The sequence below is a fragment of the Chrysochloris asiatica genome, unplaced genomic scaffold, assembly GCF_000296735.1.
Source record: "Chrysochloris asiatica unplaced genomic scaffold, ChrAsi1.0 scaffold00002, whole genome shotgun sequence".
NCBI lineage: Eukaryota > Metazoa > Chordata > Mammalia > Afrosoricida > Chrysochloridae > Chrysochloris > Chrysochloris asiatica.
Window position 1 is genome coordinate 20473950 of NW_006408520.1, and position 27902 is coordinate 20501851.

The following is a 27902-nucleotide window of genomic DNA, read 5'->3' on the forward strand; positions in this document are numbered from 1 at the left end:
TACCCTTTGGTTGGTTGATGATGCATGGAGGGATTGTAAATTAATGTTCTCCCATGTAAACTATCACATAATTCACAATAAAACATTTAAGAAAAAAAAAAAAAGAGAATTTCATTGGGGAACTTTATGCAATGCACTCTATAGTCCTGATCTTGCCCCTTCAGACTTCTTTTTTTCCCCCCAAACAAAACTATGTTGGTTTGTGGATTGAACTACATACTTCATCTGGATCTTGTCCACTATGACCCAGGAGCTAGTCTTCAGTTGTTGTTAAGTGCTGTCGAGTCGATTCTGACCTACAGTGACCCTGAATATGGTTTCCGAGGAGCAGCTGGTGAGCTTGAACTGCCGACCTTGCAGTTCAAATGGCTTTGCAGTCTGGCGCATTAACCCACAGCGCCACACCAGGGCTCCTAGTCTTCAGTACTACAGTGCATTTAGTTTACAGGTCTCCTTTGTCTCCTGTCATCTATGCATTTTCTGTTTTTTCCTGGTTTTCTGACATTGACTGTCACCTCTTTTTCACTGACCCTCCACTTTAGCAAGCATGATGTCCTTCTCCAGGAACTGGCCCCTCCTGATAATATACCCGAAGTATGAGAGATGAAGTCTCATCATCCTAGCTTAAGAGAATTCTGGTTATACTTTTCCCAACACAGATTTTTCTGGCAGTCCATGGTATTTTTAATATTCCCCATCATAACTCAAATGTATCAATTCTCCTAGGATCTTCCTTATTTATTGTTCAACTATCACATGCATATTAAGCTACTGAAAATACCATGGCTTGGGTCAGGCACATGTAAATCCTCAAACTGGTATCTATGCTCTTGGATACTTTAAAGAGGTCTTGTGGAGCAGATCTGCCCAAATCAGTATGTTGTTTGATTTCTTGACTGCGGTTTCCATGAATGTTGAGAGTGGATCCAAACAAAACAATCTTTCTTTTCTCCATTTATCATGTTATTTATTGGTTGTGAGGATTTTTGTTTTCCTTATATTGTGGTCCAACCCCTACTGAAGGCTGTGGTCTTTGATCTTCACCAGTTAAGTATTTTAAGTCTTCTTTGCTTTCAGCAAGCAAGGTTGTATCATATCTGCATATTACAGGTTTGCTAAGGAGTCTTCCTTCAATCCTGATGCCATGTTCTTCTTCAAAGAATCCAGCTTCTCAGATTATTTGTTAAACAAACAGATTGGAAAAGTATGGCGAAAGAATATAACACTGGTGCACATCTTTCCTAAACTTTAACCACTCAGTGTCCCTCTTGGTCTATATACAGGTTCCTCACTAATACAATGAAGTGTTCGAGAATATCCATTTTTCACAATGTTATCCAGAGGTTGCCGTGATAACACAGTGTCAAAAGCTTCTGCAAAGTCAATAAAGCACAGGTAAACACCTTTCTGGTATTCTCTGCTTTAGCCAAGATCCATCTGACATCAGCAATGACATCCTTTATTCCATGTCCTTGTCTGAATCTGACTTGAACCTCTGGAAGTTCCCTGTCAATGTACTGCTGCAGCCATTTTTAAATTATCTTCAGAAAAATTTTACTTGCATGTAATATTAATGACATTGTTTGATGATTTCCACATTCTGTTGGGCCACCTCTCTTTGGAATGAGCACAAATATGGATCTCTCCCAATTAGCTAGCCAGGTTGCTGTCTTCCAAATATCTTGGCATAGATGAGTGAGTGACTCCAGTGCTACATCAGTTTGTTGAAAGATTTCAATTTCTATTCCATCAATTTCTGAAGACTTATTCTTTGCAAAGGACTTCACTGCACCTTGGACTTCTTCCTTCAGTGCCACGGGTTCTCCATCATATGCTACCTCTTAAAATGACTGCACATTGACCATTTCTTTTTGGGTCAGTGACTCTGTGTTTTCCTTCCATCTTCTTCTGATATTTTCTGCATCGTTCCATATTTTGCCCAAAGAATCCTTCAATATTTCAAGGCGAGGTTTGATTTTTTTCATTAGTTCTTTCAGCTTGGGAACTGCTGAGCGTGTCCTTCCTTTTTTGTTTTTTTAACTCCAGGTCTTTGCACATTTCATTACAATATTTGACTTTGTCTTCTCAAATTGCCCTTTGAGATTTTCTGTTCAGCTCTTTTGTCTCCTCACGTCTTCCACGTGCTTTAGTATCTCCATGCTGGAGAACAAGTTTCAAAGTCTCTTCTGACATCCATTTTGGCCTTTTCTTTTTTTCTTCAAGACCTTTTGTCCCCCTATTTGTATGCTGTTCTTGATGCCATCCCGCAACTCTGTGGTATTTAGTCACTAGAGTGTAATTCATCAAATCTGTTCTTGAGATGATCACTAAATTCAGATAGGATATGTTTAAATCATATTTTGGCTCTTGTGGACTTGTTTTAATTTGCTTCAGCTTCAGCCTGAACTTGCATATGAGTTATTGATGGTCTGTTTCAGTATGCCTGTAGCCTTGTTTTGGCTGATGATATGGAAGCGTTTCCATAATCCCTTCCCAAAGATGTAGTGAATTTGGTTTAAGTGTATTCCATCTGGGAGGTCTACGTGTATAGTCATTTTTTATGTTGTTTAGTAAAGGTATTTGCAAAACAGTCGTCATTGGTCTTGCAATATTTTATCATGTGGTCTCTAGCATCATTTCTATCACCCAGGCCTTATTTTCCAACTACTGATCCTTTCTGTTTCCAACCTTTGCAGTCCAACCACCAGTAATAATCAATACATCTTGATTGCATGTTCAATCAGTTTCAGACCGTAAAAGTTAGTATAATTCTTTAATTTGATCGCTGGCTTCAGTGGCTGATGCATAAATTTGAATAATAGTGGTATTAACTGGTCTTCCTTGTAGGCATATAGATACTATTCTATCACAGACAGCATTATACTTCAAGATAGATCTTGAAATGTTCTTTTTAATGATGAATGTGGATACCATTTTTCTTTAATTTGTTGTTCCTAGCATAGTAAACTGGAATCCTGGTGTGGCACTGTAGGATCAACACTGGAATGCCCACCACAAGGTTGGTAGTTCAAACCCACCAGTTACTCCTTGGAAACCCAATCAGGGTGGCTATGATTTAGAACCGACACAATGGCACTTAACAAGCATAGTAAACTATATGATTGTCAGATTCAAAATGACTGATACCAGTCCTTTTCAGGTCACTAATGCCCAGAATATTGATCTTTATGTGTTCCATTTCATTTCTGACAACTTTCAATTTTCCTAGATTCACACTTTTAACTTCCATGTTCTAGTTATTAATGAATTCTTAAAGCTGTTTCTCATTTTGAGTTGTGTCCCATCAGCAAATGAAGGTTCCAAAAGCTTTACTTTACTCATGCCATGTCAGTTAACTCTACTTTGAGGGCAGCTCTTCCCAGTTGTTATTTTGAGTGCCTTCCAACCTGAGGGACTCATCTTTCAGCACTGTAGGTGACAGTATTCTGCTGCTATTCCCAATGTTTTAATACTCAATATTCTGGTGTTATCTGAGAGTGTTCTACTGCTGTTCATAAGGTTTTCAGGGCTAAACATTCAGAAGTAGTGCTCTCCTCCCTCCTAGTCTTAGTCTGTAAACTCAATTAAAACCTTGGTGACCCTGTTGGTATTTAAAATACTGGAGGCACAGCTTCCAGCATCACAGCAACATGGAAGCCATCAAAGGACAACAAACTGACATATGAGTAGTCGTTCTCATTGCTACTGTACAAAAATACAGTGATTTTTAAAATACCGATCTTATGTCCTTGTGACCTCGCTAAATTCACTGATTAGTTCTAATATATATTTTTTGTTGTGGTAACTTCACCCATTGGAATCATGTCAAAAGGGCCCCAGACCAACAAATTCATAGCAGTCTTTATTTCAGTTTTTAGTTCTTTCCCATAGAGATTGTCTGGCCTAATTTCTTATTTTACAGAGCACAGAATTGAGGTACAGAGAATACAGGTAACTTAATTACATGGGCAAATAATGGGAGAACCAATAAGAGAAACCATACCTATACCTCCCTGTACAGTGAACTACCCATTCCACAAGAATGCTTTCTAGCCCTTTGCCACGGTTGGGACTTCCAAAAAACCAAATCCATTGCCAGCAAGTCGAGTCTGATTCATGCTGACCCTATATAGTTTCGGAGGCTATAAATCTTTGTTGTTGTTAAGTACTGTCAAATCAGTTCTGACTCAAAACGACCCTGTATAGGGTTTCCAAGGAGTGGCTGGTGAGCTTGAACGGCCAACCTTATGGTTCAAACTGACCTTGTGGTCCAGTGCATTAGCCCAGGAACAGAAAGCCTAATCTTTCTCCAGTGCAGCAGCTGGTAGGTTTGAACTGCTGAGCTGCGATTAGCAGTCCAGTGCTAATTCTACAGCACCACTGTTGTTAAGTGCCGTGGAGTGGTTCTGACTCCTAGTGACCCTGTATAGCATTTCTGGTGAGCGGCTGCTGAGCTTGAAGTGCCGACCTTTCAGTTCAAGCCAACCTTGCAAGTCCAGCGCCATACTAGGACTCTACAGCATCACTTAGCAGCTGTCATTTCTTCCAGTGTTCACAAAGGTATATCTGATTGAATCATATTTCTTGGTCCTATCCAGTAAAGCTCCCCAAATTATCTGATGACTACCTCAATTGTTCTGGAGGTCTGCTAACTTGCTGCTTTATATACATTCCAAAAAAACAGTCTACATTCTAAAGATTTTCTTTCTTTAAAGCAAATGACAGATTTAGGGTTTGTTTGCTGTATTTTTTTAAATACAAGAAAAAAAAAAATCCCATGATACATCTAAAATCTCTCGTTTAATATGGAGCCTTATTCCCACAAACTTGTTGCAAGATTTCCACATGAGTTTTGTTAAAAATTTCAGTCTTCTAAATAATTTTTCCCCTCAATATACAAAAAGTATTCTTTTGTTAAAAGACAGCCTTAACAAAAAAAGACTGTATATCACTAAGATAGTGTTTTACTGAGAGAACTTGTCTGTAGTCATCCACTGATTATAGAGACAGTGTTTAAACATACTTTATTTGGAATAAACCTATGCATGTATGAACTGGATATATATATGTTGCTGTTTCTTTAAGTGCCGTTGAGTCAGTTCTGACTCATAGCAACCTGTATAGGATTTCCAAGGAGCAGCTGGTGAGTTTGAACTGACTGGTTCCAACCGACCTTGTGGTCCAGTGCATTAACCCACAGCGCTCCACCAGGACCACACACACACACACACACACACACACACACAAAATGTAGGATCGTGGTGGCTCTGTAGGATAAGCACTTGACTGTGAGCCACAAGGTCAGTGGTTTGAGCCCATCATCCGCTCCTCAGGAGAAAGATGAGGCTTTCTTCTCCTGCAAAGATGTACAGCCTCAGAAATCCTATATAGGGTTGCTGTGAGTCGGAATCTACTTGACGGCACTTAACAATATATACATATATATATTTTATTGTGTTTTCAGTAAAGGGTTACAAAGCAGTTGAAGTTACTTTTTAACAATTTCTACACAAGATGTTCAGTGATATTACACTCTTTACAATTCATGTACATTCTCAATATTTCTGTTCTAGTGGTTTCTTTTATTACTACTTAAAATGTTTCCTTGAATTCAGAAAGGTCGAGGACACTCTTGTTTTGGACTTGTGAGATTAATTACTTGTCTCTGGGCCATTTTAACAACATAGTCAGCTTCTTTAAAAGAATAATGATTAGACTTCCAAAACATTTCATCTTAGAAAGCATTTATTAACCTGATTGTTTACTACTTTTTAGACTCTAGAGTCTAGACTCTGAGCCCAAATGGGAATTTTCTCAATTTTTTGATCAACTGACATGATGGTGGGAATCACCCAGAAAAGTAAGAACTCATTTTATTTTCTTGTTTGTTTAAAAAACAAACAAAGCACACTCTTTTGTAGCTAGAGATACAAGGTGGTGGTTTTCCTTATAGGCATAATAATTTTCCTCTATCTGAGATGTCATTCTCTGCAGTTAGGGACTGGGGGACAGGAGGCTGAAACCTTAACAGGCAGCAGTCTTTCTTGGAACAAAGCTAGTATAAGTCACCACCAGACCATCATCATCAGAGCCACACTTCTAGACATGCTGAACAAGATAAGTTCATCTTTTATTTTCTCTTCAGGGAGTTGATCTGTGAAGCAAAAAAGGATAATGTGAATAAAAGGATTCAAATATTTTACCAGTTAAATTAATATTTTAATGGACACTGGGTTTGTCTTCCCAACATCAATTCCCTATCTCCCCCATTATGTTGTAGTAGTGGTTTGGGTAGAAGAGACCCAACTCAAAGGAACAAGGACTTGGGGCAATAGGAGAGGGTCAGTAACTGGGAGTAGGATTGTTGTTGTTGTTATGTGCCATCGAGTCGGTTCCGACCCATAGCGACCCTGTATAGGTTTTCCGAGGGTGTAAATCTTTACGGGAGTAGAAAGCCTCATCTTTCTCCCGCGGAGCAGCTGGTAGTTTCGAACTGCTGACCTTAAGGTTTGCAGCCTGATTCATAACCACTATGCTACCAGAGCTCTTAGGATTCAGCAAAACTAGACTTGTAAATTCTCCTGTTTCTCTGCATAGGAGATGATTATGGTATTTATTAGTTGGGTAGAGGGTAATTTCTATGAATGAGACGTTCTCAGTGAACCATTGTACTCTTTGGGATTGAAACAAAAATAACTTCTGAAGCCTAAAAAAGAGGAATAGCAACAGGGATCGGACAGAAAGTTACAGGAGTGGGCAGACAGTGACCACAGTGGGGGAAAACCGACGGACAGCACGTGCTTCTTTGAGCAAATTGAGTACGTCTCAGGGTCTATACTTGATTTAAAGAATTCACGTAGTCAACAATGAAAAATAAGCCAAAGTAAAACACAATCGAACTCACCACTCTTAGTGACAGCTGGTTCTAAATATGATGGTTAAACTTTCAAGGTCTTCATTCTTTAAATGTAATTCTTCAAGGAGAGTGGCTATAAACTGTGTAAACACCACGTTTTCCTGAGAATGCTTCTGAATACCAAGAATTGGGGTCAGTCTGAAACAACCAGAAACACTGAATGAATGAGAATGAATGAATGAACACCCACAAAATGGGAAGAGCTGAGGGAATGCTCTCTTCAACTTGCCATAGGGAATTCTGTGAGAATTACTAGTCTCTCTGACTTAAACTCCTGAAGAGAGAAAGCATTACTAACAAAGGAAGAGAGATTGCAGGAAAAAGCTGAAAGATAAATGTATCAGTAAATATGGGAAGACGTCTCAAAGCCTGAATCAACAACAGGTTCTCCATCATGCTGGCAAAAACTACTAAGAAATTAATGAATTCTTTCCTGTTGGGGAAGAGGGACTATATAAAGGCACTTAGAGCTGAAATTGATAGTTATAAGTTGGAACTGAAGAGCAAACAACATATTGGATATTTGGATTATACCACTTAAGGTCAGCAGTTTGAAACTACCAGCGGTTCTGTTGGAGAAAGATGAGGCTTTCTGCTCCTGTAAAGATTTACAGCCTCGGAAACCCTGTGCAGGGTCACTATGAGTCGGAACCGACACCACGGTACTTAACAACAACAACAACTAAATGAATTACCTCTTACTAGGCAATTAACACTAACTTAACAGAGGAAAATACTTTTGATTCTATGCATCTCCAGCTAAGTGCCCTCAAGTTGATTCCAACCCATAGTGACCCTGTATAGGGTTTCCGAGGGCCAGCGAACCACCGACATTGCGATTCATACTGACCTTGCAGGCTAGCACATTAACCCACAGCACCACACCAGCTTAGTCCTAGATGAACCTAAAAAGTTGTTGCCAAACTTTCCTGAGATATCTTCCTATAGAGAAGGTGGAATTCAGAAGTCAATTATTGCTTTTCCCACTTAGGTTATATCAACGTTTTGAATACGACATTGTCATTTCCTTACAATAAGATAAAAAAGATAGTGGAAATGGAACAAACTATAACCAAGAAGCCCAGAGCAGACAGATATGTCATTTCCATAGATATCTAGCTTCTGTGCATTTAAATAGTACTTGTATAACTTATCCAAAACAATTTTTATGACTTTCAAAGTATAAGAGATTAAAATTTGGCTAATATATGAAAAGCCATACAACTAACCAGCAAAACCCATTGTCATTGAGTTGATTCTGGCTCATGGCGACCTCACAGGACACAGAACTGCTTCTCAGCGTTTATGGGAGCAGACAGCCTTATCTTTCTCCTGGGGAATGACTGGTGAGTTTGAATTGCCAATCTTGTGGTTAGCAGGCCAATGCTAACCCACTGTGCCAACCAGGGCTCTTTATAAAAATAATGTTGTTCTCAATTACTTCTCAAAAGTACCACTGCTTGTTATTCTTGTTAAGTGCTGTCAAGGTGCTTCTCACTCATAGTGGCAATGTATAGGTTTCCAAAGAGCAGCTAGTGGGTTTGAACCACCGACCTTTTGGTTATCAGTTGAGTGATTTTGTTACGACCCTGTATGGGGTTTCCGAGGAGCAGTTAGTAGGTTTGAATTGCTGACTTTGTGGTTTGCAGTCCAGTGCTGATCCTACAGGACCACACCAGGAGTCCCATAGCACCACTAGTACATTAAAAAGTAACCCATGAACCACATTCCTCAATCTGTGGACCCATATGCTGTCCTGGTTAGAACACATTTTAGGAATAGTAATGCTTTGCTAGCAAACTTATAAGGCTAAAAGGATTCTAAAAATTAATAACTTCATTACAAGATGTGTTCAAATTTACCTAAAATTTTTGTTTGTCCAAATAAAGGAGAGTTCAAGAGAAACTAGCATGGAGGAAAAACAACAAAAAAAGGCAGTATGAGCCCATGGCAGGTCAATCAATCAGGCCTTCTTTTCTTATTGAGCTTGGATCTGCTTTCATTCTTTTTTTTTTTAAACAAGTCTCAGAGCAGTCATTTCAACTGTTTAGAGTACACTCCTGAGATGAAACCTATTCACTCCAATCCAACTTCAGCCCTGGGGGAACCATGACTTTGCATCCCCTATACACAATTCTGATCCTTGTTCTGTCTGGCCTGCTTGTAAGGTGTTGGGTAAGATGTACTTCAGAGCTTTAGAGTCTATCTGTAAAATGGGGGTGATAAAACATTAAGTACCTGAAAAGGTTTATTTCTGTAAAATTCACAATGGGCTACTGTGGATGGAGAGGTCTTTTTTATCAATTATGAGAATGACTATAATATCAACTAACATCATGTGCTACCTATAATCACTTGTGGTTGTTAAGTGCCGTGGAGTCGGTTCCGACCCATAGCGACCCCGTACAGGGTTTCGAGGGTGTAAATCTTTACAGGAGTAGAAAGCCTCATCTTTCTCCGGCGGAGTGGCTGGTAGTTTCGAACCGCTGACCTTAAGATTCGCAGCCCGATTCGTAACCCCTATGCTACCAGAGCTCCTATGTACTTATTCTCTTCTTTAATCCTCACAATGATTCTGAAGGATGTAGCATTGCCTTCCATTTATAGATGAGGAAACAGAGGCACAGAAGATTAAAGTATTCTCCAAAGTCACAAAGATACTAAGTGGCAGGGCAGGCCTTTGAACCTAGGCTATTTATTGAGGGAGTCCAAGTTCTCAGCCAATATTCTAGCTTTCATTCTTTGTAGACTGTCATTGTTGCTGTTATTAAGTACCATCTAGTCAGTTCTGACTCACACTAACACTGTACAGGGTTTCCGAGGAGTGGTTGGTGGGTTTGAACTGCTGACCGTGTGGTTAGCAGCCCAATGTTTATCCTATGTGCCACATCAAGACTTTGTAAGCTGTGTTGTTGTTATGGACCACTGGGTTAGTTCTGACTCTGAAAGACCCTGTTTAGGGCTTGCGAGGTTTTAAATCTTTGTAGGAGCACTCTAAAAATATAACCCTTACTTGCTTCACTGATGTGTGCTGAGTCTTCAATGAACTTGTAGATGGAATAGAATGCCTTAAATTTTTTTTGGTGAAAGACTACAAATGTAAAAATGTTAAGTGGATGGCAGGCAGGAGGAAGTGTTGATAGAAAAACTACACAAGGTCTGTTGTCTGTTAGGAGACAGGAATATCAGCTTGAGGGCCTGGAGATTTCTGCAGCAAGTGAACAAGCGGATAGACTGTAATCCTCAGGCATCTGGAGCCAGGATTTCCTGACTACTCTTAACACTTGCGCCCTAAATGTTGCTGCACAATCACACTCCTGGAAAGGTAGCCAGAAAGATTTCCTTTAGTCTTATATATTCCCTCATATTTTTCCTTTAATTTAATAGAGAAGACTTCTTCCCCACTTTCTAGTCCCTAACATAGAATGGAAACAACTAGAGAACTATATATCTAATAGTAATTTTAAAGAGTTTTAAGTTGCCCTAAATCCTCTTTGAAATAAGGTGAAGTATAAAAGAATACTCTAACAATTTTATGAATAAGGCATTCAAGAGAATTATGTTTTGCTTTTATCTCCAAAATGTTACAATCAAAATTTCACAAGAGTTATACTCTTCTTCCAGATTTCTTGTTTCATCTATTTTAACATGTTTTATTATTTAATGGCAAATGACCATTCTTTCAGTCTGACTTATTTACTTAATCAGCATTTTCTAAATTTTCGTACTTCATTTTTACGGTAAAAGGTTGTAATGCCTGCTTACTAGGTGGCATTGATAAATATCATAACATTTTATTAGTCCATTATAATTCTGGTTAAAGATAAGAGTTGGTTTTGTAGCTTTTGTCCAAGATGCTACTAACAAACCGTTGGGTTTCTTCTTAGGGTACATGTTGTCTTAGTAGCTAGCTGACCTACAGGTGTCACTGGGCTGAATGGAGCAGGAAGAGCTATCTGGTGTAGATGGCAGTGCACTGAGTTGGACGCAGGGTTCTATGCAGACGCTGTCTTTGTCAGCAGTGACAGTGGGAAAGGGCATGTAAACTAAACATGTTTAGAACCTGATAAATGAACACAGACTTATAACTGAAACTGTTCTTCTCATGGTCAGCAATGGCTTCCAAATAGCTACAGATCTGGAACTCTGAGTTTTCTTTTCAGTGGGCTCTGTAGTATTAATGCCCCTGAGCACTTTTCCCTTCCCTAAAACTTTCCTCCTCTGGCCTTCGTGACTGGAGTCAGGGTTTTCTTTCCTCTCCTGATTCTTTATAGCCTCTCTTGGTGAAGTTTCTTTTTTTACCAGTCCACTCATGAAAGGAGTCCTGGTGTGGCACTGTAGGTTGTTAGTATGTTAGACTGCAATGTCACTTTGAACTGTAAGGTCGGCAGTTGAAGCTCACCAGATGCTCCTGAGAAACCCTATATAGGGTCTCTATGGGTAGGAACTGACTTGAAAGCACCTAACAACAACAACTTATGGAAAGGTTGTATACTGACCCTTTTCTTTTTGGCACTATATCCAGTCCAATGTCTTTGACTATCAAATCTGTAACTTCTCACCTGAGATTTTTTTTCCCTTGGATTTTAAACCCCAAACCCAACCCAACCCAACTCACTGGCATCAAGTCAGTCTGACTCATAGCAGCCCTGCACAGGGTTCCCAAGGCTGCACATCTTTATAGGAGCAGACAGCCTCCCCTTTCTCCTTCAGAGGAGCTGAAGTTTGAATTGTAGCCTTGTGGTTAGCAGACTAGTGCTTATCTTACAGCACCACCAGCATTCTTTGGCTATCTAAAAGGTAATGCAGTATGCTCAAACCTGAACTTCTGGCCACATTTTAATGAAAACTTTCTGGTATTAGAAGGTTCACAGTCATTTTGAGTGTTCCCCTTAATGTTCTATGTTCAGTCCCAGTTGCCAAGTCCTGCTGATTCTCCTCTGAGGTGTCTCCTGAATCACTTTCACCCCCTCCATTCTCAGTGTCCCTCTCCTAATTCAGATGAATTATCTTTTGCCTGAACTCTTGCTCATCACAAGACTTTACCAAAAGAATAAAAAGAGAATCTAAGGACTGGGAAGAATTTTTTGGTAACAACATATCTGGCAAGGGTCAAATCTCTACAACAGATAGAAAATTTCAACAACTCAACAATAAAGAGACAAAAAATGCAATTTAAAAAGTGGACAAATAACATGAACAGAACACCACCAGAGAGGACATTCAAGCAGCTAACAAACACATAGAGATGCTTGCGTTCACTAACCATTCAAAAAACTCCAAACTCCCTGCTATTGAGTTGGTTATGACTCATAGTGACTCTGCCTAGGATTTCTGAGGCTGTTAATCTTTATGGGAGCAGAAAGCTTCATCTTTCTCCCACAGAGCAGCTGGTGGGTTTGAATTGCCGACCTGTGGTTAGCAATCCAGTTTATTCCACAGTACTACATCAAAACCACAATAAGACACCAGCTCACCCCTGTGAAAATGGCACTGATCAAAACAATAGAAAACAACAAACACTGATGAAGTTTCTTGAGAGACTGGATCTCACACTGTTAGTTGGAATGTAAAATGATACAACCACTATGAAAAATGGTATAGTGCACCATCGAAATGCTAGAAATAGAAATACCTTATGATCTAGCACCAACTCCTAAGTATACAAGAGATATAGGAAGAATGACATAAACAGACATATGTATACCCATGTTCATTGCAGTATTACTCACAATAGCAAAAAGATGAAAACAGTGGATGATGCATCAATGAATGAATGGATAAACAAACTGTGGTACCTACATACAATGGAATACTATGCAACAATAAATAACAATGTTGAGTCCATGAAATATAACAGAATGAACCTGGAGGACATTATGCTTAATGAAATAAGTCAAACATAAAAGGACAAACGTGGCACTGTGGGATAATGCACTGAATACAAGGCTGGTATGAACTGCAAGGTCGGCAGTTCAAAGTCACCAGCTGCTCCCTGGAAACCCTATACAGGGTCGTTATGAGTCAGAATTGACTCAACAGTACGTAACAACAGCAATAACTATCTAGTAACTGACTCCCCTTCTTTCTCCTCCCATCCCTGGTAAGCATCAAAAAATGAATAGATAAACAACAATTGCATTATACCACTTTCCTAAAAAGTCAAGAACAGCTATACATACAGAAAGCAACAGTCTTTGAACCTCAAACCTGTGTTTAGCAGTCCACAGGTATCCTTCATTCTTACATACCTCTCATTTACCTTAGTCAAGTTGTGCTGACTTCCCCAATACAAAGACAATTTCTATTACCTTTACCAGCACAGAATTAACAACAATAATAAATAAATGATGTAACATATACATGCAATTTTGCAACAATAGCAGTAACAAGCAAAAAATATGTGAGTTAGATATATATGATATAGGCATATTAGAGAATATATACACATGCATATACAAAGTATATTTGTAGGTACAAGCAATATAAATGTTTCTATATGCTGCACATATATTCATATATACAATAAAGCACCTAGGGGACACAGTTAGGGACACTTCCTAGATATATCCAAATGCCTTGTGGGATTGATTTCACTGGACTTGAAGGCTCAGGACCATAGCTTCATGGGACAACTAGACTAATTGGCATAACTTAATCCATAAAGATAATGTTCTATATCCTTGTTTGATGAGTAGTGTCTGAGGTCTTAAAAGCTTGCAAATGACCATATAAGATACAACTATTGGACTTTTCCCCTTTGAGCAAAAGAGAATCAAAGAAATCAAAGGCACAAGGAAGAATTTAGTTCACAGAACTAATGACCTATGTGAACCAAGACCCTTTCTTTTTTGTTTTTTTTTCCTTAAATGTTTTATTGTGAATTATGTGATAGTTTACATGGGAGAACATTAATTTTACACTCATTCTATTGTATATCATCTCATTGCCATGGTTACAATCCCCTCCATGCATCATCAACCAACCAAAGGGTATACCCTGCAATCCTGCACCCCCACCCCGTACCCCCCAGGTCTTCAGCACACAGTCACTCTCCCTCTCTGGATCTAAAGTCTCCAGCTGCTCCATCGCTCCACGTCATCATCTCTGCCTCCATTTCAGGCATCACTGCTTCTCTGGGTAGGGTCCCGCTCTCTGCTCTTCTCCCTTGATGGTCCTAGGGAACTCCGCTCTTAGACTGAAAAGTTAATCACTCCCCTCCTTGCTATAAAACGTCTACCTTTACATTTCCAACCTTCACAATCAGTCCTGATAACAATTATTCACTATTGTATCACAAGAGACCCGTCTGCATTTCATTGCATCAGCCCCGCCTAGTCAGATTGAATACTACTCACTGGAGATTCTACCTTCCTCCAGGCCCTCTGTATCTAGGTTCCCTCTTGAAAGCTTGTAAGCCAGTCACTTCTTGCCTTTGTAGAATCGGGCTGCGAACCTTATGGTCAGTGGTTCGAAACTACCAACCGCTCCGCGGGAGAAAGATGAGGCTTTCTACTCCCGTAAAGATTTACACCCTCGGAAACCCTGTACGGGGTCGCTATGGGTCGGAACCGACTCGAAGGCACTTAACAACAACAACAACAACCCCCCATTTTGGGTAGCCAATGTCCAAGTTGCCCATCCCTGTCTACTCTGTGTGTGGAGGGGGTGGGAATGATTTTTGCTGTAAGGACTTGTTCCCTCTTTTGAGCTATGGGTTCCATAGGTGTAGGTCAAGTTCATCAAATTGTATGAGAATACTTTTTTTTTTCCCTCTTCTTTTTACTTCTGGTTGAGCTCTGATCATCCAGTCACTGAAGCCAGGATAAGTGGGTATTATTTGCAAGTGTGGGTGTTCTTATGCGTATACCCTCTCTTCTTATCAGCTGGACGCTTCACTCTCCACTCTAGTCCTCTGTGGCTATATCACTGACTCTGGGCCCAAGAGTCCCCAGGTCTTGCCACACTGCTGGCCAACCAGGTCTTCACCCGGGTTCACAGAAGTCTACTGAACATTGTAGGGCTTAGCTCACCACTTCATTGCTGTTTTTTCCCTCATTTCCCCTTATCGGTGTCCAAGACCCTTTCTTAATGTAGTTATTTGATCCCTTTATTCAAAACTGTTAATAAACTGCTAATAAACGACTTTTACAAACAAATCTGTGTGAGAAGAAGTATAGCTAGACAGGAGTCAGGGATTTTTTTCCTCTCCTTAGAAGCTAGGATGACAAGACTTCGTCTCTCATATTAGCAGGAGGAACCAGTTCCTGGAGAAGGAAATCATGCTTGGTAGAGTGGAGGGTCAGTGAAAAAGAGAAAGACCCTCAATGAGATGGAATGGCGCAGTGGCAGCAGTAATGGACTCAAGTGTAACAACAATTATGAGGATGGCGCAGGACCAGCTAGTGTTTTGTTCTGTTGTGCATAGCATCTCTATGAGTCAGAATTGACTTGATGGCATCTAATAACAAGATCTTACAGGAGGGAGATTCTACACTTGCTTGTGAAGCACCCACTACCTGTCAATTTGTTGGACTGTGGTGGCTTGTGTGTAGCTGGAAGCTATGTCACTGGTATTTCAAATACTAGCAGGGTGACCCATGGCACACAGGTTTCAGTGGCGCTCTCAAAGTAAGACAGACTAGGAAAAGAGGCCTGAAAATCTATTTCCAAAAATCCTAGTGAGGATGAGGCAGGACCAGATGATATTTCACATTTTTGTACATACGGTTGCCAGGAGATGGCGTTGAATCAAGGGCAACTAATAATAAAAATAACATTTTTAATAAAAATGTTGTTACAGCTAATACAACTATATCCTGGACAATGTTCTTTATGTATAATGTAAAAGTCTGTGGTGGATTTTCTCCTTGAAGAAAGTTTTCTTTTTCTTTTTTTGGTAAGTTCTTAAAGTTATTGCTTTATATTCTTGAAAACAGTGCTCAGTTAATTCCAAGTTCTTTCAATCTTTCCTCTTAGATGCCATAGACCATCCCTTATTCAGATTGGTTGTTGTTGTTGTTGTTAAGTGCCGTCAAGTCGGTTCCGACTCATAGCGACCCTGTACAGGGTTTCCGAGGGTGTAAATCTTTATAGGAGTAGAAAGCCTCATCTTTCTCCCGCGGAGCGGCTGGTAGTTTCAAACCGCTGACCTTAAGGTTCGCAGCCCAATTCGTAACCACTACGCTACCAGAGTAGTCTCCTTTATTTCCCTTCCTAGCTTCTCACTCTTCCTAAAATGTAATGCCCAGAACATAAATTTTGTCTAAAATTCATTACTTCAAAACATAAAATAACATACCTTTCACTCCACAGAAAGAAATCATGGAACACAATCTTTCACTTCTAAGTTATCTTGGAAGTACTACTTTAATCTTATCAAACATCCTTTTTTCTCCCCTTTGTTAAATTGATTTCCCAGTTTTTTCCCTTCCTTTAATCCTTTATCTGTACATGATTAATTATGATATGCTAATCACTTATCTGCTTGATCTTTTGATTAAAGAACACCCCCTACCAATTATACACTGACAAGAACTCAATCTTTTATTCTAGTCCTGAAACTTCTAATAGTGTCTCATAGAAAACAGTAATAAACTGTGCTCAAATAACTTCTTGAAAACCAAGTAATATCCACAGGTGATATTTAACATTGTGCTTTATGGAAGAAATACCTTTAAGATCACTTCAGTAAGTAAAAACAAAAGATTTTTATGCTTCAGTTTATTTTCCTTAAGTGTTTTTAACTACGAGTAACTAAAAATCTCTAATGGTGACACTAAAAGGAAAGGTTAACATAAACAGTCTATATGTTAGAGAATATAATTTGAGGGGAAAAACTACATAATAAAAACTTGCAATTTTAAAATTACAAACAAGAGGGAAAAGCACGCATGAAAACTTCACTGATTCAAATCTCCATTCTGAAAAGACAGGTAAGCTTCTATAGACTTAGTCCTTTACCATATGGTAAATGGCATGGCAACTAAAGCAAAAAGCCCGTGTCAAACTAGATCTCATTGATAAGACCTTTATGTAGCTGACTGCTCCACATATGTTCCACATCAAAAGGAGAGAATGCAAGTCAGGTTACGACAAGTACCCTCAATTTGTTATTACTGAGCTTTTATCAAACAACATCTGGTTAACAGGAATGGCTACACACAATAACAAGAGCAGTCCCAAAGCTGGGGCATGCCAACTGCAACAACAGAAATGTTAAGGAGTGATAGTTTTATAAATCCTTATACCCAAAGATTGGTTGTTACTGGGCACTTTTAAGTCATTTCTGACTCATAGGGACCCTTGTATAGTGTTTACAAGAGCGGCTGGTGGGTTTGAACTATCTACCTTGTGGTTAGCAGTCCAGCACTTATCCCACATGTCACAGGGCTCTCCCAAAGATTTAGAGCTATGCAAGTTCTTCATTAAGTCTCAGAAGTTATCTATAATTTTGAGTTTCTACTTGTGTCCTATCAACAAAGATAGCCAAATAGTTAAAGTTGTGGTTTATTGAACAAGTGGTGCTAAACGACTGATGAACTTCTATGCTATCCACCTTCTAAACAGGGCAGTCCCTGGGTTGCAACAAGAGCAATTCTTCGGTCTCTAAGTGAAATCTGTATGTAAGTTGGAACAGGTTCATAATGTTCTTATTTTGTTGTTATTCAGTGTCATGGATTTGGTTTCAACTCACAGCAGCCTTCTGTAGGGTTTGAGGACCCCTTGTGTGGGATCGAACTGCCAACCTAGCAGCTAGTCCAGTGCTTATCCTACAGCACTATACCAGGTTCTTAGCCTTAAAAATTTTAGTGCAAGAAAAGCAGGGCTTTGAACCTGGTCAGTCAGGTTTGACCCCTGCTGAGAATTTGCTTCTCGTCCTGGTGTGGTGTAGTGGGTTAATGCAAAGTCAATTTGAACTGAAAGGTTGGTGGTTCAGGCTCACCAGTTGCTTCTCAAAAACCCTATACCGGGTTGCTATGGCTTGGAAGCAATTTGACAGCACCTAACAACAACCCTAAATATTGGAGTCCTGATGTGGAGCTGCAGGATAAGCACTGAACTGCTAACCACAAGGTTCACCAGCTGCTCCTCGCAAATCCTATACAGGGTCACTATTGAGTTGGAACTGACACTCTGCACCACTTTATCAACAACAACCCTGATATACTGAATCAGAATCTACACTTTAACAAGATCCTCAGGTGATTCTGGGGATCTTGTTAAAATGTAAATTCTGATTCACATACCTGAGGGGGAATGCAAATTCTCAGCAGGGAGTCAAAAGTGAATTGTTTTGAAGTCTTGAAGAAAAGAGATTGTAAAGAATAATTTGTTTCCAGTAGAGACTGAGTGATTATAAATCAGGCTGTTAAACTCAAGGTCAGCAGTTTGGAATTACAGCTGTACCACAGAAGATGAGGTTTTCTGCTCCAGTAAGGAGTTCTGGTAGCATATTGTTGTTGTCGTTGTGTGCCATGGAATCGGTTCCGACTCATAGCGACCCTGTATAGGGTTTCCGAGGCTGTAAATCTTTATGGGAGCAGAAGCCTCATCTTTCTCCTGCGGATCAGCTGGTAGTTTCGAACTGTTGACCTTGTGGTTCGCAGCCCGATTCTGGTAGCATAGTGGTTACGGAATTGGGCTGCTAACCGCTAACCTCAGGGTCAACAGTTTGAAACTATCAGCTGTTCAGCGGGAAAAATGAGGCCTTGTGAGCCCGTAAAGATTTACAGCCTTGGAAACCCTGTGCAGGGTCACTATGAGTCGGAACCCACTCCACAGCACATAACAACAACAACGAAGATTTACAGCCTCAGAAACCCTATGCAGGGTTGCTAGGAATCAGAACCCACTCCAAGGTACATAACCACTGGGTTGAGCAGGGGGTTGGTTCAACCCTTCCAAAATCATGCTAAGTTTACATAACATTAAGGTGCAATAGGAGTCCTGGTGTTGCGCTGTGGGTTAATGAACCAGACTGCAAAGCCCTGAGACCTGCAAGGCTGGCGGTTCAAGATCACCGGTTTAAGATCACCATCTGCTCCTCGGAAACCCTATACAGGGTCGCTATGGGTTGGAATCAACTCGATGGCACTTTAACAATAACAACAAGGAGCAATACGGAGCTCTGGTTGCATAGTGGTTACGAATCGGGCTGCTAACCTCAAGGTCAGCAGCTCTAAACTACTAGCTGTTCCAAGGGAGAAAGATGAGGCTTTCTGATCCCGTATTATAGCCAGGTGTGAATTATCCTTCCTGAGTAATTACATCAGGCACCTGCCTGAAATGTTATAGCATTAACCTGACCCTCAAAACTGAGCAGAAGGAGAGGCTTTTAGTTTCTGAGTGTGTTTCTGAAGCGGTTATTATTTATTACCAAACTCAGACTCCAACTGGTTGGCTGTAGTAAAATCACACTGAACAACACTTCTTAAGGGAAGAAAGAGCTATGAGAATGTTTGTGTGACTAAATGTCACCAAAATGTATGCCTTTCTATGGTTTAGGGTTAGAGGAAGGGACAGGAAGTGAAAAGCCACACAGTTTTCTGTACCTATCAGATTTGATAAATTACTGGGTTCATACAGAGTTCTGCTGTAGTAGGAAAACCTGTTCTGCTGATTACCATGCAGAAAGGTGATGAAGACGCAGAAACTGCTAAAAGATTACACTGGGCTAAGAAGGCTATTCTTTTTTCCTTTATCACTTACTCTCTTATGCTCCAGAAGTCAGGGCTGGGAAGGAGTTGGTTAGTGTTGACATGCACAGACCCTGTGCTTGTTACTTTATGAATTATAAGAGATGGTACCACACCTGACTTTGGAGACTTACAACCAGAAGCAAAAATTTCCTGGAACCAACGAGACATCTTTATTAATAATGGCCTGGATAAGTAGAGAATCTAAAAGATGAGGCTTACCCATAATACTCTTATTTTCTGATGTTAGACCAGCTAATTTCTTAAATGATTTATTCTTCATCTATCCAGCCAGTTTTAGCAGTGTAAATACCTGAGGTTTTGGAGAAGGGAAGGGATTTATCCAGGAGCGTACTGATAGGGAGGGTGAGTATGGGTATCTTTCCTACAACGTTATCTTGCCTCTCTGTCAAGCTCTATCACTTTTTCTTTAAGTGTGTCAGTTAACAATTGCCATCTTACTCATTTTTTCTTCTTCTAAAAAATGAATTGGGATTTTCCCTTCTTCTCCACATGAACAAGTGTTAAAAGATAAAGGATTAAACCAGAACACCTCTACAATCATACTCTCAAAACTGAAACAAAGGAGAGCTGTGACTCTTAACAGCATGGGTCAAAATGTCATCTATTTTCAGAAATTTGAGGGCTCACACAAACATGAGACATTTTGCAAATTGCCTCTCTCAGGTATTAAAAAAAACAATTCTGTTATTTTCAAAACAAACTTCATCTGTACATTCTGGATGCCTTAGCACCCAAGTAATTAGAATTTCATATTTAATAACTCTCCATTTTGCTTTTCTCTTTCTGGGGAGAAGGCAAAAGATGATTCAACTCATTCACTGAGTCTCTACAAACATTTGTTTTATCAGTGACCCCTGGCTTCCTCCCCAAAGTAATACAACATTCACTCGGGTGGAGGGGAAGAAGCATAAAAGCCACTTTGTGGAAGAGTTTTTTCCTTTTCCATAAAGTGACATGAACTGGGCCATGCGCAGAGGCACTTTTCTAAGCTGTGGTTGTTGATGCTGTTTTTGAACACAGTATTAGAAGTGACAAGGAATCAAATGCCAAGAGGTTGGAGATCAGTTTAAAGTGGTGGACGGCTTTTAAAACTGGACCAAATGATTTTTTCCATTTGAAGAATTTCAGTTCTCTTTCCCAGTTGTTATTTGTGGTAGGATTTCAACCACTGCGTCAAACATAAGAAGGAACAGTGATTTCCAAATTTATGAAAAAAAAATTTTTTTTTAAATTAGACTAACTTGTTGGTCTTTAGACTTTTTGTGGTGCTACAGCAAATGCTAACTCCTCCGTGAAGCTCAAGTGGCATTCTTAAGGTCACACAGTCAGTAAGAGAAGAGCAAATAACCCCAGAAGAACTCCCACTAGTCTACACTTTTAACCACTAGACCACACAAGCTCACATGTCTGATTCATTTTAAGAACTGAGTAGATCTTATGATTTCAAAAGCCCATTTGCACTATGCTCTTCAAATAATTTGTAAAAGCTGCCATTACAAAAAAAAAAAAAACCATGCTAATGAAACGGACAGTTCCACTGTTTCTAATTTGTTCTTTCTCTGCAAGAGGTGAGACATATCTTCCAGCACCATTAACTAATGCAGACCTAGAAAAAGATAAGGGCCTCTAACCAGGCAAATCCTAGTAGCATTAAACCAACTGATTTAGCATTTCTCTAAAGCATCACACCAGTAAGCATGAGACTTAAGGACAGTGGATCTTATTAAGTCTGGGTGCACAAATCAGAATCATTTGAGGAACTTAAAAAATACTTATGTCCAGGGTCTTCCCCAGACCAGTGAATCAAAGTCTTTGAATCAATCAGTAGCTTAAAAAAGATTCCTATAGTGATTCTAACTTACAGTCATTGTTAAGAACCACTGTGTGTTGTAGTGAATTAATGTCTCTTCTAGCCCTTAGTCTTTGTAACTCCCACCAAACAACTCCTTGCCTGATGGGTCTGGGTAAGAGATACTGATAAGATGACATGATTCAGCTGTGGATTTTAACAGTTAATTGTAATTGTAAAAACTTGAAACTCTAGTATAGATATAAAATGAGCCATTTAGAAGGCGTTTGTGGAGCGCATGCTGTGGACCCTGAGATACCTCTGCATTGAACCTTTCTGATCCACGAGCAGAAGCTGCAATATCCGAGGAGTGGCAGAGGATAACTGCAGCAGAATCAAGAACCAGAGCACAAGACACAGCGATGGGCTTCCCAGGCCATGGAACAAGAAAAGCTAAGTGGTCAGGAGGGTTGCTTGCAGAATGGGGTGCCTCCATACACTTTAATGGGGGAGCTAAGTTTGCTGAGCCACAGCTAGAGCTGAGTGGCTTCAGTCTGAGGCTTACAGTGGAGTGGTATGCTCTGTGGACATTTATTGTTGTTGTTGTTGAAGTACCATAGAGTTGGTTCCGACTCACAGTGACCCTGCACAGGGCTTCTGAAGCTGTAAATCTTTAAGGGAGCAGAAAGCCTCATCTTTCTCCTGCGAAACGGCTGGTAGTTTTGAACTGCTGACCTTGAGGTTAGCAGCCCGATTCATAACCACTATGCTACTAGAACTCCCTTGTGGACATTTATTAGCAGCCCTAAAAGAACTATGAAGCACTCACTGCCTGAGCAGTACAGAGGCCAGCTAAAGGAACCAAAGGCCAGAGAGAGGCCTGTTTATGTGTATGGCAGAGGAGAGGCTGACCTGACTGGAAGAACTGTGTCCTGCACTTTTCTGATCCTGAATTGTAATTTGTTAACTTCCTTAACCAATCCTCTAACTGAGTATGGTGTCTGAGTTTTGTGGGATCATGTAATGAATTTTCAAACCCAGCATGGGTAGAGAGAGCTGTAGATAGGGATGGTTGGTGTTATTTTTCCACACTGATTTAAAGGAAATTTTGTTAAGATTTTGAACTGAATAAAACTGTGCAGTCTGGTCATCTGTTAACACTACTGAAATAAACTGAACAGAAAGAACTATGTAACAAGCAGAAAGTGGTATAAACAAAACAAAGATCTCACCTGCAGGAGCTTATACAAGTAAGGCATTATTTCTACCAGTGGGAGGTGGTTAAGGACGGCTCCTAACAAGGTACCTTGTAAGGAGGACATTTGAACCAGGCCTTGAAGCTTTCAACACATATATATGAAAAGGAAAGGCATTTCGAGCAGTAAATTGTGCAATCGAAGATGCCTGTAAGAGAAAATAGTGGACACAATGTAAGGGTAAAAAAGGGAACAGACAGGTTGGGGTCACATCAAGACAGTCATGTACTACATGCAAAATTATTTAGTAGGGGTTGGGGAATTGCTAGGTTTCTGAACAAAGGCCTGAGTAAGAATTAAACTTTGGGATTACACTTACAGTTTGAGGAAGGATGCAATAGTTGGGGGAAGATACATGGCTAGCAGTCCTACTTAGGAAGGTTACAATTACAATTACAGGGTTGCTATGGATCAGAACTGACTCCATGGCACTTAACAACAACAACAAGGATGCTACAAAGTTATAGAAAGAACTTAGCAACTAATTAGACACAAGAGACACAGGTAAGAGAAACATCAAAGACGAATCCGATTCAAATTCTGAGTCATTAGGCAGATGGAAATGCCACCAAACGAAACAAAGGAAATTTGAAAGGGAAGATAAATTTAATTTCAGATTTGAGAGTTTGAAATATCCAAATGAAGCTGCCCAGAAAGAAATAAGAAATTTGGTCTTCAACATAGGATGGGGGAGGGACACAAATAATTTGATTGGGATGACACAGTTTCTTCTTAAAGTAGCTCTACTGCCTGGTGTGGCGCTGTGGGATAATGCGCTGGACTGCAAGGTCAGTTTGAACCACAAAGTTGGTGGTTCAAGCTCACCAGCCACTCACTGGAAACAGGGTCACTATGAGTTGGAAGTGACTCACTGGCTCTTAACAACTGTCCTTTAGCAATTTTATTTGCCAATTTCTCAAGCTAATCATCAGCATTCTTCTGATCAGATAGTTTTATACTCTCCTATAATAGGATGGATGCAAATTGCTGGGGGTAAGGGGCTCAGAACCTAAAAGGTTAAGAACCACAGATGCTGAGAATTAGTTAGTGGCATTTAATTTCACAGTTGTGAGAACTGGATTTTAAAGCATGTAAAAAGTTAAGAACCACAGATGCTGAGAATTAGTGGCATTTAATTTCACAGTTGTGAGAACTGGATTTTAAAGCATGTAAAATGTTGTGTAAAGCTTAGTGTTTCAGATAAACAATATATTTATCTGCACCTAAACCAGAGAAATACCCAGTTATAACCTGGCAGTTGCTTTATTCTCATAAAGTACTTTTGCAGTGTAGCTGACTTAACTCCCTGCATACACACATACATTGTGATGAACATAATGTGGGACCTGAAAAACTCAATAGAAAATCACTAAATAAATGAAGCTGAAATAGTCTAGGTGATTCTATAAGTATAATGTGATTTCAACACATATTAGTTTACCAAGCAGTGTGTAGCAGTTTTCCAAGTACCTTTATTACAGAGTAATTTTTAATATTTGTTGTTGTGAAGTGCCATCAAATTGGTTCCAACCCATGTTGTTCTTGTTGGTAGGTACCATCGAGTTGGTACTGACTCATAGTGAATTTATGCACAGCAGAACAAAACAGTGCCCGATCTTGGGCCAACCTCACTACTATTGCCATGCTTGAGTCCATCGATGCTGCCACTTGGCCAATCCATCTCGTTGGGCGTCTTCCTCTTTTTCTCTGACCCTCCACATTGCCAAACATGATATCCTTCCCCAGTGACTGGTCCATCCTGACAACAGGTCTGAAGTATGAGAGACGAAGTTTGGCCATCTTGGCCTCCAAGGAGCACTCTGGCTGCACTTCTTCCAAAACAGATCTATTGGTTCTTTTGGCAACCCATGGCACTTTCAGTATTCTCCACCACCACCATAATGCAAAAGCATCAATTCTTCTATGGTCTTCCTTATTCACTGTCCAGCTTTTGCATGTATATGAGGTTATTGAAAATACCATGGCTTGGGTCAGGCGCAACTTAGTCCTCAAGCTGACATCTTTGCTCTTCAACACTTTAAAAAGGTCTTGTACAACAGATTTGCCTAATGCAATACGTCGTTTGTTTTCTTGACTGCTGCTTCCATGAGTGTTGATAGTTGATCCAAGAAGAACGAAGTCCTTGACAACTTAAATCCTTTCACCATTGAAAAGAATGTTGTTTGTTGGTCCAGTGGTGAGGATTTTTGTTTTCTTGACATTGAGATGTAATCCATACTGAAGGCTGTGCTCTTTGATCTTCATCAGTAAATGTTTTAAGTCCTTTTCACTTTCAGCAAGCAAGGTTGTCATCTGCATTATCGCAGGTTGTTTAAGAGTCTTCCTCCAATCCTGATGCCACATTTTTCATATAACCCAGCTTCTTGGATTACTTGCTCAGCATACAGGTTGAATAGGTATGGTGAAAGAATACAACCTTGTTGCACACCTTTTTAAATTTTAAACCATTCAGTGACACATTTCCAACCCACAGCAACTCTGTATATAGGGTTTCCGAAGAGCAGCTGGTGAGCTTGAACCTCTGATCTCATAGTTCAAAGCGACTTTACAGTCTGGCGCATTAATCTACAGCACCACATCAGGTTTTAAATAATAAACCTATGTAATCTGATGTTCCCACTGTCTTCTAAAGCAGAATACATCTGAACTATACAAAAATAACTAATCGCCAACTCCCAAAATTCTCATTCGAAATGGGTGGTGGACAACACAGCAGCCAAAAGTGAGAACCAGTAATACCAAGACTTACTTTACCTTTTGACTTAAATCATCTAACTTGCAAAAACTTTGTAAAAATCTTTAAATAATGAATCATACAGAAGCTTTTGAGTTCTTGCTCCAAGAACTGTATGCTTTTAACTAGAGCTATCAAAATCAGGAAAGTCAAAGGCAGGAAGAATATTCAAAAGGTGGTGTTGTTGTTGTCAGGTGCCATCGAGTCGGAGCCGACTCATAGCGACCCCATGCACAGCAGAACGAAACAATGTTCGATCCTGGGCCAACCACACTACTGCTGCCACACTTGAGTCCATCAATGATGCCACCTGGCTGATCCATCTCGTTGGGGGTCTTCCTCTTTTTCTCTGACCCTCCACCTTACCCAGCATGACATCCTTCTCCAATGATTGTTTCCTCCGGACAATATGTCCAAAGTAGGAGAGACGAAGCTTAGCCATCCTGGCCTCCAAGGAGCACTCTGGCTGCACTTCTTCCAAAACAGGTGTTAACTAACTAGAATATACAGTCTAAACGGAAGTTTTTAAAGCCACCAGAGAAAAAAGCCACATTAAGCAATTAGAATATTGAATTTAACATGCATTCTTCAGGCATTTGGGATTAATAATTTCTTCTTGAAAGTTTGATTTAAGTTTAAAAGTACTTAATGAAATACATTTAGTAGTAGTTGCTATTAGGAGATGCCCAGTTGGTTCTGATCCATAGGTTCCGATACATAGCTACCCTATGTACAAAATAACAAAACAGACTGGTTTTGCGCCATTATCGGGATCCTTGCTATGAGTGAGCCCATTGTTGAAGCCACTATGTCAGTCCATCTCATTGAGGGTTTTCTTTTCGTTCTTTCTTTTTTTGCTGACCCTCTACCAAGCATGATGCTCTTCTCCAGGGACTGGCCCTCCCTCATAACATCTCCAAAGTAGTGAATCCTGCCATTCTCACTTTTAAGGAGCTATACTTTTGGAGGCTGTATTTCTTCCAAGACAGATTTGTTCATTTTTGTCAGCCCATACTATATTTAACTATTCTTCACCAACACCAGAAATCACAGGTATCACTTCTTCTTTGGTCTTCCTTATTCATTGCCCAGATTTCACATGCATATGAGGTGACTGGAAATAACATGCCTTAGTTTTAAAAGGTGACATTTTTGATTTTTAACACATTCAAGAGGTCTTTAGCAGCAGATAAGTCCAAAGGCTACTGCTTTCATGGGTGATCGTGGATCCTAAAAAAATGAAATTCTTAACAACTTCAATATTTTCTCCATTTATAACTGATTATTGATCCAGTTGTGGAGATTTTGTATTAAGTGTTGAGGATTAATCATATTTAAAGCTCTAGTCTTTGATCTTAATTAGTAAATACTTAAGTCTCCTTCACTTTCAGCCAGAAAGCTTACAACATCTGCATATGTGGCAATCAGTGTTCATCCATCTTGATGCTGTGTTCTTCATATAGTCCAACTTCCTGTGTTATTTACTCAGTATACACAATGAATAAGTATGGTGAAAGGTTACATCCCTGATACACAACTTTTCTGACTCTAAACTACAAAATGTCCCTTTATTCTTGAACGACTGCCTCTGTGTACAGATTCTACATGAGCACAATTAAACATTTTGGAATTTCTTTTCTTCACAATGTTATCTATAATTTGTTAATGAGCGGCACAGTTAAATGGCATTGCATAGTTAATAAAACACAGGTAAACGTCTTTTTGGTATTCTGTTTTCAGTCAAGATACATCTGACACCAGCAATGATATCTTTCATTCAACATCCTCATCTGAATCCAGCTTGAATTTCTGGAAATTCCCTGTTTATGTGTCACTGCAACTTGTTCTTAATTATCTTCAACAAAATTTTACTTGTGTGTGCTACTTAAGATACTGTTAGATAATTTCTGCATTCTATTGGATCATCTTTTTTTGTAATAAACAGAAATACGGATCTCTTCTTTCTCAGTTAGCTCCTTCCAATTTTTTTTTTTTTCAATGTCTCCAGCGTTGTATCAATTTGTTGAACCATCTCGATTGGTATTCTGTCAATTCCCAGAGCTCTGTTTTGCTACAATGCCTTCAGTGCAGCTCAGACGTCTTCCTTCAATACCAATGGTTCTTGATCATCTATTACTTACTGAAATGGCAGATCAATTACTATTTTTTTTCTTAAATGTTTTATTGTGAATTATGTGATAGTTTACATGGGAGAACATTAATTTTACATTCATTCTATTGTTTATCGTCTCATTGCCATGGTTACAATTCCCTCCATGCATCATCAACCAACCAAAGGGTATACCCTGCAATCCTGCCCCCCATACCCCCCAGGTCTTCAGCACACAGTCACTCTCCCTCTCTGGATCTAAAGTCTCCAGCTGCTCCATCACTCCACATCATCATCTCTGCCTCCATTTCAGGCATCACTGTTTCTCTGGGTAGGGTCCCGCTCTCTGCTCTT

The 27902-nt window shown here is 39.8% G+C and overlaps 1 protein-coding gene across 1 annotated transcript in view; it reads right to left on the minus strand.

Annotated features, from left to right (window-relative positions):
- Positions 1-6909: 6909 nt before the first annotated feature.
- The window catches only part of RPAP2 (RNA polymerase II associated protein 2), a 171078-nt gene continuing 150085 nt past the window's right edge, over positions 6910-27902 (minus strand). The window contains exon 13 of the mRNA XM_006831052.1: positions 6910-7054. Within this exon, the coding sequence (XP_006831115.1) occupies positions 6910-7054 (145 nt within the window). The remainder of the gene's footprint in view (positions 7055-27902) is intronic.